General features: G+C 43.2%; 1 protein-coding gene across 1 annotated transcript in view; it reads left to right on the top strand.

Moving 5' to 3' along the window:
* AMER3 (APC membrane recruitment protein 3) overlaps positions 1-22,009 on the top strand; it is a 42,117-nt gene that overhangs the window by 4,143 nt on the left and 15,965 nt on the right. Inside the window, exon 2 of the mRNA XM_005490972.4 lies at positions 2,831-5,883. Within this exon, the coding sequence (XP_005491029.2) occupies positions 2,852-5,866 (3,015 nt within the window). The 5' untranslated portion in view covers positions 2,831-2,851 and the 3' untranslated portion in view covers positions 5,867-5,883. The remainder of the gene's footprint in view (positions 1-2,830; positions 5,884-22,009) is intronic.

Below are 22,009 nucleotides of genomic sequence, written 5' to 3'. Positions count from 1 at the left end.
TTGATAGTTTACATCACATGAATATGAAGAGGAATGCAGAGTACAGGAAGTTACAAAATAGCACCTAAGGTGAATGTTTTAAAAAATCTGCAGACTCTGGTAGTGTGTCCTGAGGAGCTCTCCAAGAGTTGACTGAGCAGGTCCTTCCTTTCTTTTGTTCATTTTAAACAGCATATTTAATGGGGAAGTTTTACAAAGATATGACAGTCTTAGAATAAGCAGGATGACCCAATGAACTAGATACTAAGTCTGGCATGAATCCTGGGGGAGTATTAGAAATAGAATATATGGGAATAAATAGTAATATTAAATAATTAGAATACAAATTTGGTGATTATATATATATATAGCAGATTAAAAAACCCAACAAATCTAACAAACCAAACCACAAAATCCCCACAAAACCAAAACAACATCTAACACTTTTCCTCATCAGAAAAAACTGAAAAGGCAGCATCAGCTACCATCAGTGTATCTTACATTGTTATACTAGACATATTCTTCAGTAAATATGTTACTTGGGCCATTTTGGCTTTCAAGATAAAACTGTTCATCTAATCTATTAAAATAGAAAAAAAGACATGAGAACAAACCTTGAAGTTTCTAGACCCAGTTATCAAACTGGTCATCCATTGTGTTTCTTTCAATGAGATACAATTCAGACCAAACATGACTTTATTCCAAAGATTATCCAGTGTCATCCTAAATTCTTAGCTTTAATACGTTTCATACTTGACAGTAAATAAATCCATCCCTAAAAGCCTTTTTAATGCATCTGCACAAAAGTTCCCAAGTATGCAATATCCTACAAAATGACCTTTGCTTAGTGCTCAGAATGGGCAGAAACAGCTGCAGGGCTGCAAAGAGTCCCACACCCCATTGTTGTAAGGCTGGCACTTGCCAGTGTCACAGACCTCTGAGGAGCTTCTCAGCAGGGACACAGGGACACTGTACCTGTTTCTGCACTTGCAAAGGACTGAGGTGTCAGACACTCTCTTTCTGGGATATTAATAACTGGTCTTGCATCAGCTTTTTCTGATTGTTTTCACAACCCTGCTGGAGTTCTGCATGCTGCACTGCTTGTCGATCACACCTTGCTCCTCAGAAGAGTAGTGTAATTGTGTCCCAGTGACCTATTTCTAAATATGCAAAACAAGTTTCCCGCAGCATCAGTGAACTCCAGATACCTGACAGGCTAGTAAAATGTTTACTGGCTTTCATTAAGGCTGTTCTGCAACACTCACATGGAGTGCCAAGTGCAGATGAATGTGCCAGCATCTCCATCACACTGATAGACGCCCATCTATCACTACCTACCATGTTTCACTGCATGTCAAATATTCACACTTTGCCCTCATGTTCTCTGCCTTCTGTCTCTGACCTACATTTATTTGTAAACATTGCTAATCACCTGTTAGTTTGCAGCTTCCAGCAGGAAGGGGCTGTCACTGATCTGCCTGCCGAAGTGCTCCCAAACACACAGCGCTGCATCTTGTGAGGGGATGGGCAGAGTGTGGCTGGCGACTGGAAAGCTTCTGGAGGCTACTGACAGCTGTTAGAGTTCAAAATAGCCTGAAGACTGCTTTAAGTTCTATTTTAGGAGTACAAAGCCTAGGCTGGGCACTGAATTTAAGATCTCCTGTTCAGTGTCTCCAATTGTTTAGTTATGTCTAACCAATTCAAAACAAGATAAATCATTAAATGAGGTTTCATTCGGGAGAGATCCAAGCATGTTCTTTCAAGAACAGGACTTGGAGTTACCGTGCTGTTTCCCACCAAGTAAAAATCTGATTGGTCCAACAGATTTTAGGTAGTGCTTTCCTCATCCCTGACTCACCTTTGTGGAAATCCATTGACTTAATATTCAAGCTGATGCATGACAGGAAGGGATCAGATCTTCCCACGAAAGAACTGCCAGAAAACGGACAGTGACATGGCTAAAAGAATTAATGAATAATTAGATTTATGAAACTATGAAACAGGTTCAATATTAAATTATACAGGCAGAGCCTGAAACTGGCATTGATACAGATACTAGAGTATTTTTAGAAATAGCTAATCAATGCACAGTGCAGACTCAATATGGCAATGCCTCTGTGTGCTACTCTGGTCTTTGTAAATTGGAGATGACACTTTTTTCATGACTTACAATGATTTTCAATATGGCATTTTTGATTTTTGACAATAAAAGTAGCAGTGTAGAAAATTATATATTATGCTCAGAAGGAAGCAAAATCAGTAATTCAGTCTCTGCATGCTTCCAGGGTAGTACCAAGGTTTATGGATTTTCTATTCACAGATAAGGATTATTTTAATATAAAGTGAGCATTGTGTGTTGAAAGTTTGATCCGTTTTCTTAGGAGATTTCCCAACTTAAGATTTTTGTCCTCTTCTAAAGTACAGATCTATGAACTGCTGCCTACCTGATACACACATTTGCATGTTGAACTTTCTCAGGCATTGCTTTTCACCGATGCCTTTTCTACCTTCAGAGCAGGACTTTTACCTTGTTAAAAGCCATCCTGAAGTCATAATCCTCAATGCAAATGTATATTTCTAAAAGACAAAATGTTCTGTGAGCCCCAGCTACCAACCCATAATGTGCACTGTTTTCTCCATGTTGAATCTTCCAGCCAACACACCTTTAGTTTCACTCAGTCTGTTTCTCATGCAGCACCATGACTCAATGGTGGAAATGTCTGATGGCAGAGAAGCTCAAGCTCAATTTTATAATGGTTAATAACCCTTCCTTTGTTCTCCAGTTGCTTTCAAAATTTACAGTGCTACCCACCAACCTCACAATAGTTGTGTTCTGCTGTTTCCTTTACAGAAACAGATGTGAGGAAGCAGTATGGAGCTCAAGAGAGGAAAGACCTTCATAAAATCCAGTGTGCAACATGAGAAAGTGCCACCAGTGCAAGCAGCTCCCACCAGCAAAGATGAGATGGGCAAAGACAAAAAGGCAGCTCTGGAGGGGAACCAAAGTGTGGCTGAAGTCCAGATGGCATGTTTGGCCACACACAAGAACTACAGATTTTCTACCAGAGCAGCAAGGAGTGGAGCCGGTGGTCACAACCTGGAGAAATCATCTGGCTCCTCCTACAAGCTTGTAAGGAAGAGTAAAACCCACGAGTGTGTTGCTGAGGCAGACAAAGCAGAGAGCTGCAGCCCCAGCAGCAGCAGGGCTTGCGAGGAGGGTTTTGCTGGAAAGGGCAAGGCCCGACTTGTCAATAGCATCAGTTTTTCAGGGGTGTCCAGCTCCAGCAGCAAGAAGGAGTGTGTGGTCAGCCCCAGCCAGTCTGCCTGCAGCAGTCAGATGATTGATTACAGGAACTTTGTGCCACAGATGCCTTTTGTACCGGCTGTCGCAAAAACCATCCCCAGGAAGAGGATTTCCCTCAAGAGATCTAAGAAAGGGCTCAGAGATATATTTCACATAAGAAAAAATAAACCAGACAGCCTCTCATTTCTGGTGGAGAAGGACAAGAACCTGTCCTCTCCAGGCTGCAAGAGTGAGTTGTCTGGACGTCTTGCAAAGTATCTTTTCAAAACTGGAGAAGCTTGTGCAGCTGATTGCTTGTCACAGGACTGCTCAGACAGTGAGCTGCAGTCTGACTCCTCCTACGACTACTGCAATGCCCTGTGTGAAGATGTTGCCTCCCTGAAGAGCTTTGACTCGCTCACTGGCTGTGGGGAAATCTTTGCTGACGAGAGCTCTGCTCACCTGGAGCTGGAGAACAGCAAAGACCTTCTGCTGAGGCGAAGCAAGCACAAAGACAGCCCTGGCATGGGCTCCTTCCAGGGTGGGGTGGAGCAGCTGGCCTCTCCTGGCCAGAATGAGACAGTGGAATTTGCCAAGTTTTGGGACAACATCAACAAATCAGTAAGGCTGCATCAGAGTGCTCTGTTTGAAAAGAAGTTACTGAAGATCCCTGGTTCTGACGCAGAAAAGGACAGAAGTCAGGCTGCTGTACTGGTCACAGAGCCCCAGGTGTCACCTGATAAAGAAGGTGACAATTCCAAAGCCAGCTCCACAGAAACAGAAACACCGAAAAGTGAAAACCAGGAATCCACATCCACGAGTGATGAGGGCTACTATGACTCATTCTCTCCTGGACAAGATGATGAACTGAAGGAAGCCCAGACCCCTGGTGTCCCAGGTAGATTTCCAAGAGACAGCTACAGTGGAGATGCCCTTTATGAGCTCTTCTATGACCCAAATGAAGTCAAAGTAAGCCCTATCCTTGATGATGACTTGTGTGCCTCTGAAAGTGTTTCAGAGCAAGCCATTGAAATCCCTTTGTCCATTTACAGCTTTCATGTTGGAGCTGAGGAGAACATGGCTTCCCAACCAACTCTGGACATCATTAGCCAGGGTTTTTTCCACAGCACATGGAAAGGCAAAGAATGTTTGCTAAAGCTGTGTGATACTGAGCTTTCCCTGACCATGGGCATAATAAACTGGCTACGAAAACACTCGGGACTCATCTCCTCCCCTGACTCTCTTCAGAGTCCTCAGTCACAGCCAGAAAAATCTAGTGATTCATTGATCCTGCCCAGTCACAGTCCAGAGCAGAGAGGGAACACAGGAGATCAGCAGGAGACACCAGGCAAGGGTGAATCTGAAACATTTAACCCATGTGTGCCTTTGGAGGAAAGCAAACATGCAACCCAGGCCTCTTCAGCAAACCTTGCTGGAAGAGACCACAGCCTGGACTCCTGCCTGAACACATCTGATCTGGATTGCCAAGGAAGAGAAGGGAGTCACCACAAGGATTTATCTACCCTGCCTGGGACTGTGGAAACCACCAGCTCATCAAGTTATGCACCACAATCACAGGCTAACAGAGACAATCTGCAGACATCTTCAACTGAGAATGAGAAGGTAGCAATTTCCCTGGGATGTGAGACATCCAGAGACAAAAACCCTCTGCCTGAAAAGCTGAACAGAGAGAGTGGCTCCCAGAGCTCTGAAAATCCTTCATTAGATGATAATCACGAAGTAGAATCATGTTACTCCTACAAGACTGCTGCGACCTCGCTCCGAGATCCCCCTGAGAGGGAAGACAGAAATAAACCAGTGTATCACTCCCTCTCTGTTTCCTGTGACAAACCACTGCAGCCTCTAACCCTCAATCACTTCCAGAGCTACATGAGCCCCACACCAACAGAGAGCAGCACTAACATAGTGCAGCTCTTAGAGCACTGTGTAACACAGGTGGCATCATTAAAAATCAGCTATGAAAACAAGCACCTGGAAGATAAATACATTGGGAATGAAATGAACAGTATCATTCAAAAGATGTCTCAGTACAAAAACAAGTTATTGTTGCAGAATGAATGCAGCTGCCTTGCTCAAATTCCAGAATATCCCAGTATTCCTAGCACAAACCAATACAACTATGACACAAGTTTCCAGTCTAGCAGTCTTTATCATTTGAAGCAAAATGGGGAGCAGATTTGCTCTGAAGATCAGAAAAGCAGAGCAAAAATCCTGGATGAGGTTACTCAAAGCAAGATCAATTTTGAATATGCCCAGCTGAATAATCAAGCACTCTCCTATTTAAAGGACTTTGCTCTCAGTCCAAGTGACTCTGGCCCTGAGACATCTCTTAGCAGACCAACATTTTTACCTCTCTTTAACCCTGTCTGCCCAGGCACAGCTGGTACCTTCTCACAGGGCTCACACAGCACGGCTGTCTGTCTGTCTGACCCTCTGCATCCCGAGGAGGCCAAGCAGTGCAGCCCAGGGCCCTGGAAATGTGCAGAGAGCCCCTGCCATGGCCTGGCTGCAGGCACTGCTCTGTCCCCTCTCCTGGAGGCCGTGGCCCGGGATGCAGCGGTGACAGCCAGGAACCACCAGTGACACCCTGCATGGAGAAGGTGAGTGCTTGGGGGAAGCGGGAAATTAATTGTGAAACAATTCAGTCTGCTCCCTTTTCACAGAGGGACACTTAACAGCAGAGGAGGCTGAGGGATTCAGGGTCTGTCACTTATGCTGGGGTCACACGAGAGAGCCAGGGGTCTGCAGTGTGAAATCACAGAGCAGATGTGCCTGTCCTGCAGGTGCACAGTGTGGTGTGCTCTCAAGCACAAAGGAAAGGCCACAGGGCTGTGCTGGTGCTCCTAAGTGCACCAAAAGGAAGGTCCTCCTTCTTCCTAACATGAAATGTTTCTTCAGAAGGTGCAGTTTGTCTCTGGCCAAACTGTGCCATGGCCAAGCAAGAGCTGAATCCAAGGCAGTCTCCACAGGCAGGGCTTCTCAAGAGAGCGATTACAGGATCTGTGCTGCACCTCAAGCATTTGAAAATCCTTCAGTCACACTCACATAGCCTAGGGAGAGCCAGAATCTGCCCTGTAAGAGGGGTAAGAAACACCTTTGCTGCAAACCAGAACAGCTGATGGAGCACGCAGTGATGGTGCTGGTTCAGGTTTGCCTGTCACACGTTGATGCTGGTTCAGGTTTGCTGTCACACAATGGTGCTGGTTCAGGTTTGTTGTCACACGAGGCTTTAGGCCAGAGCAGGCACTCTCTGTACAGAGCTCTGACTCTGTGCCAGCTGAGAAATCCTCTGGCCCCCAGCTGCTGAGAGGAATTTGTTGTAGCAGTATGAAACTTGGGTAAATTCTCTGTCATGTGCCCTGCCAGATCTGACAGATTGGCTGGACTCTGCCCAACCTTGGCCTCTGAGAAGGCCCCTTTGGAGGTGGGGGAACACAAAGAAGAGACAGGGGCCAGGGCAGAGAATTAAGGAACAGCTCACAATGGAACAGAAGGATACAGGGAACACATTTCTTTGGCTCTTGCTGCTCACAGCAGTGTGACTGCTCTCTGGTCGTCTCTAAAGGCTTCCCAAGCAGCGCAAACAAAAAAGGACAGCGTTTCTCTCTGTGTGAGGCAAGAACACCCTTCCATTTTTAACTCTGGGTAGATTCAGCCACCGCTTTTCTATTTATGCCACTGTGCAAATGACCTTGCCCACTAACAAGTCTCCCATTGCAGACAGGGATGTTTTTCAGGGGTCTGCATGAAGCTAAGGGCCAGAGACTGTCAATCTTCCATACCCTTAACAAACATATTGTATGGTTATAATCTGTTCATCAGTAAATTAGGTCTTTCTCAAATGAACAAAGTGGTCTTGGGTTTTTTCCATTTTTGTTGTAAACAATGCTGCATTTGTGGTGGTTCTGCTGATTAGCAACTCACCTTCTTGTGTCACCAGAATTTTTAGCAAAACTTGCCATCCAAGGACACACCATAGTCCTTAGAACTCATCTCTTTTAGATATTTCTGAAATTATAAACTGAGTACAGATGGGGCAAGGTTTGTGCTTACAGCTAGTATATGTATGGAACCAGGTCTAGGCACAGCTGCTTGGGGTTAGGAGAACAGATCAATGTATGCACTGGCCTGAATTTTTAATTTCGCTGTGATTATTAATCCACAGGGTACTGCTAGGAATATAGGCTAGGAATGGAAAGGAATTCTAATTTTGAGGAGTGGAATGATAGAAGCAGAGAAGGGAGCTGTGTGACCGTCAGGAGTGGTTACAGACTTTACACTGAACAAGACATAACACAGGGAGACATTGTTCGACCTGGGGCACATTTTCTGCATTGTATCAAGTGGCAGCTGCTGTGTGCCACCACGTGCCAGCACTGATAATACCTGCCATGGCAGGAATGTGGCCAGGCCATGCTTTCACCTGAGCCCCAGAGAAAAGGCAATTCAAGCTTTTTTTTCCAATAGGGAACTGCTGATTTTTGATAAAGGTTTCTCAAACAGTAAAATGAATGAAATTTTAGAATATGGATGGGATTTCTATATTCATAAAGTGACTTTGAGGACTGGGCTCATTTTAAGGAATCATTTAACAGCAAGGCTGCCATTTGTTAAAATTTTTTACAGAAAAAGCATTTAGACAATAGTTAAAATGTCATTTAAGAGAGCTGGCTGTGGGGACAGATCCAAACACTGGTGTGTGACTGGTTTTCCCACCCAATATTCTCTTGCCTGCCCACACAACAGATGGCCTGCAGGTTTGCCGGAAATGTTCAGTCTTTGTGAGGATGACTCAGGAGCTTTGCCTCAGCCATGGGGGTGGTAGAGCAGGAGAGGCAGTGTACAAACACGGTGTCACCTCAGAATCCATGGAGACAGACAGCCCTGGGAAACACTCCCACGCTGGATATGACTGTGCAAACTGCAAGGGCTGAGGCACAAAGAGTGCTCTGAAACGCCACACCGAGCTGCTGGGAGACAAGTGACACATCCAGAGGTGGCTCCTGCTCTGTCCCTCAGGACAAATGCAGCCCCTGATCCTGCCATGGGCTCCCAGGTCTGACCTGAAGGAGGTGGGAAGGTCACCTTTCTTGCCATTTGTCACAGGGCAGAGGAAAAGCCCTTATCAAACCCATTAAAATCTCCAGGTTTTGCCAGCCCATCTCAACATCTCCCAGAACCCACAGTAACAAACAAGCCCAATCTCTCTGCTCCAAAAGCTGTTCAGGGTTCCCCTGGGCCATGCCTGGTCTCTTGGCCTTTGCTACCCCGACGAGCACAGACATAGGACTGTGATGAAGAATGGTAAAAGAAACGGCAGTCACAGCTCCTCTTCCATTTCCCCCTTCCCTGGCCTTTTAGAGAGAAATCTGCAAACGCCTTGTGTCTGAGCTCACCAGGAACCCCAGGCTTCCTCACAGGGGAATATGGAAGGCTTATGTAGAAAGTGAGAATTACAGATAAACAATGCAATGAAAAGTGTAATTTTCATTCTTCAGTATGTAAACACTAGCACTTAAAAGTGAACACAGCCCAACCCCTGAATACAGAGAGGATTCCTAGATCTGTACATTCATGGATCATAGAAAACAAGCTGCAGAAATTTGATTTTCAACCACATGTTTTTCATCAGGAAATTTCATTTTCAGAAAGGAAGCACAGTCCTCAAGCAGTGCATTGGGAGGTCTTTTCCTGACTCTTAAAACCCCTGGAACTGACCAAATAGACAACACTGGATGTCATAGCAATTGAACACATGTAGAACAAAACACTCTGCAAACAGCAGCATTTCAGACCACTGAGCCATTTCTACTACTTAATGGGGTTTGAGCTGCATCTTCCATTAACTGGTAGATGTGACAGAGCAACAAAACCTCTCGTGCCCCCAACAATATGTGCTCACTTCATTCAAATGCTGAACTGCCACATTATGCACCAGTTGAAGATTTTGGACGTGTTTCAGTGATAGCCCTGAAAGGAGTGCATTGCAATAAGCTTGCCCTCAGGTCAGAAAAAAATACATAACTGTCAATCAAACAGGAATTGCTATAATAGATGGGGCAGATGTAGATAAAAGAAGACAGTATTGTATATGTGATTGCTGTTATCAGGGAACTGAGATTCAGAAGCAGATAAAATAGAGCCTAGGCATTGCAAAGTGACAGAGGAATGTGCTTCTGATCCTCATCAACTGAAGGGCTACTCCTGGTCTAGGCAGTTCCTGTAATGCTTTTTATTCCCTCCTGGTTCAGCCTCACTCCCTCTCTCTTAAATAAGGTTGTGTTTCTCCCAGGCAGATCATTTCTCTGTCTGATAGACATAGAGAAGGCAGACTGCAATATTTGGATTTGACAAAAAGGAAGAACAGAATGAAGTCTTATTGGTGTATAGGCAGTTTTCTGATCAAGTGGGGTATTATTTCTCAAAGTGGTCAGAGAGACACCTTAACAGGTGAAAAAATAAAGGCAGAACCTCTGTGCACACAGCAGGAAAAGTGTATGGTAGCTTTTGAAGCATGGTGTAAGAAATCCTTCTATTTCCATGCTCCCGCCATGGCATAGGAAAGGGATGGTGTCTCAAGCTGTACATGATGAAATGTAACAAGAATACAGCACAGAGACAGCCAGCACATATCTGCACTGGAAATGCCTCTGGCTCTGAAACACACACCTGTATACAGTCAGTTACCCAGAGCAGGCTGCAGTGGGCACTGAAATCTCATCTGACAGCCCAGCAGCCATGCCCACACACACTGCTGATCACACACATGCACCACAAGGTACAAACGCTGTGTTTGTCACACGTGGTACCACGGAAGCAAAGAGCAGGGAGACAGAGGGGACAGGTCACTGCCTCTGCTAATACATCTGAATCTTAGTCACCATGTGCCCAGATGCTTGGGCTAAATGCTAAATTAAACGATTTTCTCCTTCATTAAATGCTGTTGCTTCTGGACTTGGCTCTGTCTCACTGCACTGTCTTCATGGTACTTTGTCATCAATGCTCATTCTACCCAAAATCAGAATTCTGTCAGGGGGAAGAAATGTTCTTGCCAGTGTACTTGCTAGAGGAGGGTTTTTCCACCCTTATCAACATGGATAATCTCTTAAATGCCAGATGCACTATAATGTGTTTCATTTTAAAACTGAAGAAATTGATTTGCTGCTTTACCCACTACTGCAGCAGGATGGTTTCCATGGATACAGCCTTATAGGGACTCTATTTTCCCCCTGTTGACAACAGTACAGAAAGCTAAATTCTCATCTTCCCTGCACCAGCATGAATTTGAAGCTAGGGCAATGATTCCCACATTTAACCCTAAGAGCAGAACTGGCTCCCAGTCTCCTTCAACCTTGAATTTGAGATTTCCGAGGGGATAGCAATGGAGGGAAAAAAATAAAAAGGAAAAGCAGCATGGTCTGAGGGCCAGGACATGTGAAACACACAGTGCCTCTGTATGAGAAATGGGGAGAAGTCAAGGCAGAAATGCAAACACACTAACTGCTCACTCAGAGGCTTAGTGTCTTGTCTGACATTGAAGTGCAAAAATATAAGTCAGATTTGGGCTACAGAAGTTTGGCTATAGAATTATAAAATTGGGCCCTTTTTGTTTAAATGAATCAGTTGTTATCATTCTGAAAAAATCTGCTTCACTTCAGGTCAGGAAGGCATAAGAAGTGGTAAGAAGGGGAACCTGAAAGCTTTGTACCCAGAGCAGGCTGCTTCTTGCATACAGGAGAGAATCTGGCCCCCTCTGGAACATAGCCAGGGAGAAACACAATGCAAAGGAGATCCTCACCTTGAGAATGGCTGTAAGAGTCTGATGGCATTTATACTCACAAGCCAGCAAGTAAAAAACAAGTAGGATGAAGAGCCTGGAAAGCTCAGCTTTTTGGATCTCAAGTGTAAAATATTTAATCCCATTTCCTCCATCAGAGAATGCAGAGGGGCAGAAACAGAGGCCTCCAGAAAACTCTGCATTCTGCCTCTGCCACTGTGCTGCAGTATGTGTTTGGAACAGGAGTGTCAGAAACAGGGCAAATGGAGAATCTAAAACCTGAAATAATCAATCCCCTATCTTCTGGCAACCAGCACTGTCTGAGCTAGACCTTGACTCCTCCTGGGTGTCTGGGCTTAATGCTCCCTTTTCCAAATGCCCTCAAGCATAGGAACTTCAAAGCCTTCTAATTTCTGTTATGAACCTTTCATAGTTTAATGTCTTTAAGGCACCTCTTACAATCTCGTGTCTTTTGTGCCATACTTATCAGTTTTGCTTTGCAAAATTTAAAAAAATATTCCTTTTGAATGTTCTCCTTTTCTGACATCTATTTGTTCCTAGAACAGGCACTGTCCTTTTTTGTGGTCTAGCAACACTGGGGAGACTACAGACTTTTTATGATTCAGGGCAGAGGCCATGCCTCAGTACTTAAGTCTGGGGTCTCTGTAAATGAAGACACAGTTCAGAGAGATGGAAAGCACAGAATTCCCCAGCATCAATAGATTTTCTGTATTTTTCTAAAAAAAAAGAGAACAAACGAAAAACCCAACCTAAAAACAAGAAGAAAACCCAGAACCCCAAACTCAAACAGACAATTTTAAATCTGGCTAAATTAAGAGCAAAAAAAAATTGATCATCCAATGAAAGGCATGAAAGACCATTGTCATGAGCGCCAGAGCACTGGAGCCTGCACTGTTTAAATGAAATGCCCAAAATTAACACACCTCCCCATCAGGTCTCATGGAAGGCTGTCCTGTTTAAAGCAAACTCTCCTCCTGGTCAGTTCTGGCAGGAAGACTGGACTGTACACATCTGGTGTGGCAAGTTTCTTCTGTCACTCAAATCATGGGTTTGCATCTCTTTTACATTTGAAGGTCAGAAAGATATTCACAGTTTTTGGGCAGAAATAGAGCTCAGAAGAGAGAGACACAAAGAAATGTGGATGTTGGGGTTTTCCTGTGGAGTAAGGCAATATTCTGAGTTTCCCTCTACGTCATGTGGCAGACCTGCTCAGGGAAAGCTTATAAGATCTTGTGGCACTTAATAATAGTGTCAGCCAGCTAATAATAGTGTCAGTCAACTGCACAAATGACACCAAGATCCTAGAGCCAGCAATTTCTCTCTTCCCACAATCAGCTGTCCTCCACCTAGGGGTGATTATATTGTCCAAGGGGAAACTGTCAGTCTGCAGGTCAAGATACAGGAAAGATTACTGGAGAACCATAAAAAGGAAGGTCCTCTTTGTCTTACAGAGAACAAAGAAAGGGTTTTTCTCCATCTCCTCTTCACTAGTCTTCTCCAACTTCAATACTTTCCTTTCCAAATCGATTTCTTTCCTTCCATGACAACTTCAATCCATTTCTTATCCTTCCATGACAACTTTCCATTTACCTTGCTCCAGACAGCAACTCTTCCCTATCCCACGCTTTAAATTCCTCCTGCCCCCTCTTGGAGACTGAACCTACTTCAGAACTCTGTTTCCTTTCCCATGTGAGTGAAGCTGACAATTCCTGGCAGCTCATTACCCCTACCAGGCAATTCTCCCCACCCTGAAGAGCCTGGAAACCCCTCTAGAGGCAAATCCTGCAAATGCCAGGGGGTTAAGTTCTGCTTAACCCCCAAGACCTTGTGTTCTGTGCTTTGCTCACACTGCACAGGTGCAGTCCCTGAAGGACGTGGGAGGATCACAACCTATGGCCATGCAGGATTAAGGAATTTTGACACCCCCCAATCCCTTTGTTATGTTTCTCCACCTCACAGCCAACAGAGGGTAAAAAATCAAGTCAAGGTGGCTTTGGGTCTGTGATACACAGCCAGGGAGCTGCAGAGAAATCAACGGCAAGAGAAATTTTATCTGACTTCAGTCAGCTGGAGAGGGACCCTGATTTGCTGCAGGAGACATGAGGCACAAGGCTGCATGAGAAATTTCCACAGCTCCAGCTTTTCAAAGAGATTTTGTCCTCTGCTTTCAGCTGCACTTTTAGGAAAAATCTGATTGGGTGTTAGCCTTAATTAACCCTGGTGCAGTTGCATTTCTGAAATAGGGGAAGGTTGTATTTTACTCAAGCATCAAATGGGGCTTCTCAGCAGCAGAAAAAACACTGAGGAAAAGGAGCAGCTCTTCCATCTGTGTACTTTAAATAGAGGATGCTGCAATTTATGGCTCTTGGAGAAATAAAAGCTCCGTTTCCTTCCTTAGCCCTTCTGTCTTCTCTTGAACACACAGACAAGTAGGGTTTCACTCTGAAAAAAGCACTAAATAGACTGTTGCTATGGTAACCAACTCCCTGAAACCCATTTATAATTAAGATAGTGGTCTAACCACCCAAAAAATACATCCTGCAAAACCTCCAGGTTTATAGCTTCCCAAATAACAACTGTGTGTTTTTACAGGGAGTCCATCTGATCAGGATAAGGTTGGTTAGGTGGGATGGCAGGAGTGATTATTTCTTTGGAAGGGGTTTGCTACTGAGATAGCAAAATGATGCCAGGAAGCAGCAGGGTTGCAATGCAAGGCTCTTTTTTTGGCTAGATTTCTTTAAGCTTCAATCAATAATAAGATAGTACTTGAATCATCTCAGCTCCCAAAAGTACTCTCAACTATAAAATTTTAATAATACTTACAAATTTAAAAATGCCCTCAGCTTTTTTTTTCCCCAAAATTCAAAAGCTGTCTTACATTAAAGTCATACACTATAACTAATTAATAGTCTTTCTGCTAGAAAAAGGAGTGTCAGTTTTCCCATTAGTGTTTATTAAAGGTGATGAGGGTTAAACTGTATGATTGAACGCAATCATTGTAACATAAATTTAGAATGGATGAGGTTATTTTAAAAATGACATTTGTTGCTGAGGGTCATATAATGTGAATGATAGAAACGTGAAAGTTTTATGAGATTTTATAGACACAAATATATGAACAGACACTTAAAAGGAAGATTTCTCTCTATTGCTCCCTTGACCTCCGAACTTCACATTTTATATTGTTAAAGATAAATAAATTGTATCCACCAATCTCTCTAGAAACTGTAATGCCCTCGACCCACAGTGGTTCAATAAAATAGTCCTCCACCCATTCAAACATAAAATGCAAACCTAAAATACTGTTTCTAAATAAAGTCTAGTGTCTCTTGCAGCATGTTACAAACTTAGTCAATTAAAGGGCCATTAAGGTCTTAAATATTAAAAAATAATCCAAATACAAAGCAGGCTTTGAAAAGAAGTCCAGAGCCCAGGCAACTTTCATTTAACTGAAATTAAATAAAATTAAGTCTGAATATTGAATGTTGATACATTACTCCCATCTTCCTACTTTTTGTTTGTTTTCTTGAAAAAAATGTCTTTTTCTCTCTCTGTTTTCTCAATTATTTAATCAGCCATGGTTTAAAATTTTATAGAACTATACCAGTACTAACCCCAGAACCATGAAATGGCAAACCACTGCTCTGCAGTGTACTTCAAAAATTCTGGATTTCATGGTGAGAAAAGAAAGGTTCCACTTTTCTAATCCCCTTCCAACAAAATATTCTTCTTTCTAGCTTGGTTCTACCCCTATCAGTCACCAGTGTCTGCCACAGCACCGTTCCCATCCTGCTGCTCCTCTCTGTGCCTTAACTGGGTTTTAGGGAAGCTGTATTTTTGTAAGGCCAAATCCTGTGTCTCATTTTTAGCCTAACAAGCAGTAAACACAATTAGCAATTTTTATTGATTGAAACTGATAGGATACTGCTCTCAGTACCTGTGGGATTTTGTCAGAAATCAATTTCACTTATTGCCATCACGTACAAGCTCATGTGAGCCTCACTGTGTTCTATTTCCCAGATCAGCAGGGTGGATTCTCCCCTGACTAAAACATGACCTGTGTCAGGAGGTGTGCTGTTTCCCTTGATTTGATAAAGAGAAAATGAAAAAATCTGTAACTGCATTAACTATTATTGGATACTATTATTGCCTTCATCCTGAACAGCAAAATGACGTCAGATGTGTTTGGATTCTCTACAGATAATTGAACTTCAAGTTAGCCACACAGGCAAAACACCAAACAAACCCCAAAACCAACAAACCAACAAACCTCATAATCCTAAAAACAACCCACATCCCTGTTCCTCCATTTCTTTATCTAATGCTTGTCGTAGGAAGGGGACCAGGACACCAGGTGGTTCATCACAGGTCCAACAGGTCCAGTTTATTGAAGATAGCATCAAGCACTTATACAGCAAATAATAAGCTTATGAATATTCTGTAAGCCAAGCAATCTATTGGTTAAACTATACCATGAACTCTTCCTCATTCCTTAGGGGTTACATCTCTCTTTTCTCATGTCTCTTTCACTATTTGTTATCCTACTACAGCTAGGCCCAAGGACACACTATCTATGCAGGTGCAGGACTTGGAATTAGCCACGGCTTTGTACTTTTCCAGTCTTTAGCCAGCCAAACTCCCAACAAATGCTATACCTTACAGTCTATCAAAAGGAATGGAAAGTGAGGCAACTCGAATGAATGTACAGAAATCATCTGGCTGCACGTAGAGTAAAATTACAATTTGTTATCTAGGAAACACAAAGATCTTTATGCTGAAAGTCAACAGTGAATAATAAATCATTACATTTACCCATTTGATGCACTTCAGTCCTTGGAGATAAATACTTGTAAGGTACAACCAGACTCCTGTAGAATTGCACTGTAAAAATAGCTGCTTTTTAAAAGTAGTTACTTATCTAAAAGTGTCTAATATCCCCTAGAACAGGCTTGGGGGTTAAGGGCAGAAGAGAACCAGAGCAGCACAGCTGGGCTTCTCTTCACCTGTGCTGGGCAGCAGGCAAGCCAGCAGAGAGCAATCAGCAGAGGGAGGATGCAGTCCCTGCAAGCCAGCACCCTTGGCTTGGGCAGCGTGCGCTCTGTACACCAGCTGGCCCTGGTGGCAAAGCAGGAGGCCATGGACTCAATTTGGAATGGAGGTGGTGGCCAGAGCCGTGCTGAACTGCAGTTACTGAGCTGAGCTGACTAAGGCAGGAAATTAAAGGAAGGTTACAACCCATGTAACCTTAAAAAAGGCAATGAGGATTTTTATGAAGCACTGGTACCTGGGAAAACTACCAGTGAAACATTGGCAATGATCTTAGCAGCACAATTTGGCTACAGGCCCTTTGGTTAGACTTCTCAAGGTCACATACCTCTTTCCTGTGTATGCCCAGGACACACACAGAGTTTATAAGACAGTTGGTCCTCCTCAGTCAACAAAACATCTGGTTTTGGGTTCCATTGATTTCTTCAAGTGCTGACAGCTCTCCATGACTTGGGCTGGTTAGTGAAAAAACCAAAGAAAACATGGGCTTTTGTGAGAGCACTGCAGTAGGACCAAACATGTTTTGTTTTCCATGGAAGAGTTTCCATCTGGCCTGGCCTGCCAGAGCAGCTGGGAACCACAAGCCAAAGTTCTGGGAGAGCAGAAGCTCAGACACAGCACATTCCCATGGATTTGCATTGTGGGGCACCTTGGCCAGGCCTCTGTGTGCATCTGCTGAATCCTCACTGCACGGATCACGGAGCATGAGCTGTCACTGCACATCCACCCGTCCCTGTGAGTCCATGCAGGGATTTGCTGGGAAGCATTGTTCCCTGCAGAGCCCAGGCCCTGCTCTGCCCTTTCACACTCGCTGTTCTCAATCTGCTTCAGTGCCCAGCCATGCCATGCTGTCCATGCTGGGCTGGGCACAGCTCTGGCCCAGCAGTCCCAGTGCTCCAAGCAGCCCCATTGTTTCATCACTGGGCTGCTTCTATTAATAACTGCACTGTTGGCCACTGGCATTTCTGATGGGATGCTCTCCATGCCTTAAAGAGGGAGCGCTGCACGTAGCTCCCAATTAGCTGGGAAATGTTTTCTGGTTCCCTGTCTAGAAGGACAGAGACAACAGCAGCATTGTTAGCAATGAACTGCCACCTCCTAATGTTGAGTTACAAGAATTAGTGGGTTACTAAACTACCACTGACCTTCTTTTATTATTTTTCTTAATTAATCAGGAAGGCTTTGAAAAACGCTATTAAAAAGATATTTAAAATTAACAGAAATTGGGAGAGAATATATTTAGAATAGATGAGTTTATTTGCACCTTTATGGTATCAAACTATTGTTAAGTAAAAGAAGGGACTGACTTCCTCACTGCTCTGTGACAAACCTGTTCAGTAAAACCAGTCTTTTTAAAAAAACCTTTCTTTAGGCAATTGTAGATCCTGAGCATCCTCCATCAGGATATGATGCCAAATTTTCTTCCTTCTATTCATCAGACTCAACCTCTTCATGATCTTGTGCTATGCCCTGCTTCTACCTAATTTTCAGCTTTCTTAGCCCTGGCTCCTTTCTGCAGGGAGGGGAAGAGATGCAGACCTTTCCTGCCCCCAGGATAGAGGCTGCAGTTTGTTATCCACCTCCCTCTGTCTTTGCTTGTTTGTTGTTTGGACACCAAGCCACAAGACTTCAGGAAGATCTCCCAGGAAGGGACTTAGAGATCATGTTCTACTGGTGCACCTGCTCTCCTCTTTCCTGTGTCTCTGCCTTGAAGCAGAGAGAGTGTCTCACCTTCAACCTGACCCGAGGCATTGTTGTCTCAATCCTGATTTTATTTATTCAGCTCGGGAAATCTATAGAAAGTGTTCTGTTACAGAATGAGAACGTCATATGGCAATCATCCACAGCACAGGGATCAATAAACTTCCCCTAGCAGCAATTTATCACTCAGTGTATCACACAGCAATCCTCTGGGTGCCGTAACTGAAGGCACAAAAATTTAAAGTGAGCACAATACAGTGAGGGATAATGGCCCAGTACCAACCACTTCAGAGGTAGAAAAAAATCCTACCATGAAGGCAGCCTTCTCTAGCACCCAGAAAGTAAAACCTCAACTCAATTAAGATCTAACTATAATAAAATAAGTCATACAAATACTGAAACCCTTGTTTTACTGTGCTTTCTGAGAGGGGACTCATGACTTTTTAGAGGAACAAATTACTTATCTACAGTAACATAAATATCCAAAGCAGCATAATCAACTGAAAAATCTACTAAGTTATTGATACACAGTATATTTGTGTTTTTGAGGTACACCTGAAAAATCCTTCTCAGTGAGAATTAAAAAATGTGTGTTCATCCAAAAAACCAGAAAAGTTCATCCCTGTAACTTTAATTCTTTTCTTCACATTTCCACTTGTGCAGTTCCAATATTAGAGCATAGAAAAAATAATAGGTAAAGTTCCATTATTAGAACAATTTGCCAATATTTCAGGAGTGCTTTCAAATTTCCCTTTCATTAATTGGCAGAACTAGTATTTGCCCAAGTTTAACTGAGAAGTAGAGGTTTGACCATTGGGTTTTTATTAGGCAGTGGTGCTATTTCTGATTCTTTAGGACAACTCAGTTCTGCTTTCCTGTGACCACTGTTTGATCTCTCTTCTTGAAAGTATGAACATATAAAATTGTTATTAGTAAGAAGCTAAACTCCTTTCTGCTGAACCATGCTGAAGTTCAACCCAGTGTTAGGGAAAAGCATAAACCAATCAATGCTGGCTAACAACAGATCTGATTTTGCCTAAAGCTCAGGGTTTTCTTCAAACCCATCTTCTCAATATGGGAATGGGTCAGTGGTGGGACTGATTTCTGGTTTGCACTCCACTGTCAAATACTTCTAATGTGGCAGCTCTGAACCCGTTTATAACTTGGCATTATTTCTTAACTACATTTCTGTGAACAGAAATACCTAAGTACACTGTGTGGAGTCCTTCACTGATTCTCAAGGTCCTGTGTGTTTCATGCCATGGGAACTAACCAAAAGCAAAAACTTTGTGTTTTTATCACAGTTCCAAGTTTGGAAAACATCTATCATATCAATGAGGTTTGCTTCAAAGAATAGCAAAGTATGAAGGCTTAGAGTCAATTTGTAGAAAGAACCCAAAACCAAACAACCAGAATTGACAAGATTCTGGAATTTCTTCCTAGTAATTTACAAGGCTGAACTCACGCATTCCATAATTCAAGAATACTTCTGAGTAATTCTGTTCTCATGAATGAGAGAGGAAGAGTGAGAGAGTTATGATCAGACAGATATGATGGACAGACACAGACTCCTGTCAGGAGTTGTGGAGAGCAAGGAGGTCCCCCTGCACCTCCTTTTCTCCTGGCTGAGCCCCCTCAGCCACTCCTTATCAGATTTGTGCTCCAGCCCCTTCACCAGCTCTGTTCCCTTCTCTGGACTCACTCCAGCCCCTAAATGTCTTTCTTGTTGTGAGAGGCCCAAAGCTGAACCCAGGACTGGAGGTGCCTTGGCAGTGCCCAGCACAGAGGGACAATCACTGCCCTTGTCCTGCTGCCTATTTCTCACATATGAAGGAATTGCAATAAGTTACCTATTGGTGGAACTGAGGTGTCATATGATATCACCTTCCCTTCTTCTGCAAGTTTTTTTAGTAATTTTAGCCATAAAATATAGAAAACTTGCTCCTGCTTACTGTGTCCTTTTAACCTGTTAATTGACTTTCTGAAGAGGATGCAAATGGAAACTTGAAATAGACACAGGATTGAGTGATGATGTCTATGTGGCCACTTTTCATCTTTTAAATAAACCAGGGTGGTTGCATAATGCATAGATCGGCTTTTACACTGTGGGGTCCTTTTAGCTGATTCATCTGCAGGAGTACAAATGCTTACGAAACACAAATTATAGCTGTGGAAGTACTCTGCTTTATCAAGTAGAGTTCCCTTCCCCAGAAGGTCAGGAGCAAGAAGAATGCCATATTCAGCTGGTTGTGTTGCAATTGGGCACCCTTGGAACTAATTTCCCAGATAGTGCAACCCATTCTATATTCACATCATTTAATGGACATGCAAGTTTACAATACAACGTGTCCTAATTTTTGGACATCTGGGGAAGAGCTTCAAACCAGCCTGTACTGGGTTATGATATGAAAATGGGTCAGTGATTCAATATTTTCTTACAAAACACTGGATGAGCAACATTAACTGGCAGTAAAGGTGATAGTAAATGACAGGACAGATTCTTAGGGTTGATTAAATAAATCCCATACCATAAATCCCCTGGATCCTCTCTTCAAAGACTGTCAGTGTGGCAAGGGAATACTTGGGTGGCTAGGAAAAAGCATTCAACAGTACAATCAAAATCTGGCAACATCTCTGTCACATATTCATATTGGCCAATTTCCAGTTGGCAGAGCGACTCTATAGGGTCTGAAACAAGAGAGCACAGAGAAGCCTACACTGATGACTGAAAAAGAGGAATGCAAAGATGACACAGAAATACTGTCTTCTCCATTCAGTGCAGTGCTGGGCATAGTTCAAATGCTACTGCAGAAAACTCAGCTGCACTTGTGCTCTTATCTTTTCATTTCCCTTGGGGCTGAGACTGGTTTCAGAGCAGAACCAGTAACCCCAGTAGCACCCTGCATCTTTGTGCCAGCAGGTCTGCCTGGATCCAAGATCTGTTGCCCCAATACCAGACTCCTGGTAATAACTGTTGACAAAAAGACCTGCCAGACTTCCCACAGAAATGGTGTGTTTAACATTTAGCATTAGGAGAAAGCTTCTGGTGTCCCAAGAGGAGTATGTTAAACCACAGAAGGGTTTGCAGAATAACTTACCTAAAATGAGGTTTTCACCTGGCAGAAAAGCCAAGGATGGCTTGAGTTCTGTGGTACTGAGGACTACCAGAGTGTGAAGGAGGCATTCATTTCTCTTCAAGAGGAAGGGAAATGAGCTCATCTCTCTGCACAAAATCTGTCCTACCGTAAACAGCCCTTGTGATCTGTTGTACCCCATCACTGGCAATGCAAACAATTAAATCTGGCAGGAACCTAGAGGTTACACAGCTTAAAGAAAGTAATTTGGGCATTTGCACTTTGCCTACCCAGGGGTGTTTACCAAGGCACATCCTACATGACTCACTGCTTCTCCTTCTTGTTTTTTTCTATAAGAGGCTGCTATTGCATAAAACCCACAAAGCCACACAGGCAGTTCTAAATAACAGCATCACAAAACTTACAGAACTTACTACAGCCCAGGACAATTGCTGTGTTTATGTCATGAGCACTGCTAAACATAGCACAGGAAGAGTTCCTTTTCCCTCCTTCCCACCCCACGCATGGCTGAAAGCTGCACTTGTCAGATTCACAGCCTCACAGTTAAAAAAAGAAGTTAACTTCCAAAATTAAATCACCTCCTTCAACAATGTGAAGAGAGTCACTTATACTAGTTAAGGTGTAATTTATATGCATCTCTCTCACTATGTGCATGACATATACTGAACCTAAAAGCAAGTTTTGAAAATAGACCTTTTTAATGCATACTAAAAGTGAGAAATTCCTAGAATATTTGCATTTTTGTCTTGTCAGAGGCAACTGAGTTTCTTTAATAATGAAAAACCTGATCTGTTGCTGGAGTTTGACTAACAATGCCAGAAAAGGGCAAAAATGCAATGCCAATACTTTAGAATCCTGCAAAACTCTCTTTTAAAAAACACCCTACCAAAATGGATCCATGCTAAACTGCAAGCTCAAAGCACTCAAAGACTTTACACCCTCAGTGCTTTTTCTTATAGACCTTATCAGACCATGAAGACTAAAATTTACAGTGTTGTGTGCCTAAATTTAGCTTTTAAAAGCAGATCCAAGGTGCTGACTCAGCTTATATATTTCAGCTCTACCTATTCCATTGGGTCAGACTAT

The sequence above is a fragment of the Zonotrichia albicollis genome, chromosome 9 (assembly GCF_047830755.1).
Source record: "Zonotrichia albicollis isolate bZonAlb1 chromosome 9, bZonAlb1.hap1, whole genome shotgun sequence".
Classification (NCBI taxonomy): Eukaryota; Metazoa; Chordata; class Aves; order Passeriformes; family Passerellidae; genus Zonotrichia; species Zonotrichia albicollis.
The sequence above is the reverse complement of the archived record's forward strand: the minus strand, read 5'-3'. Positions and strand labels throughout refer to the sequence as shown.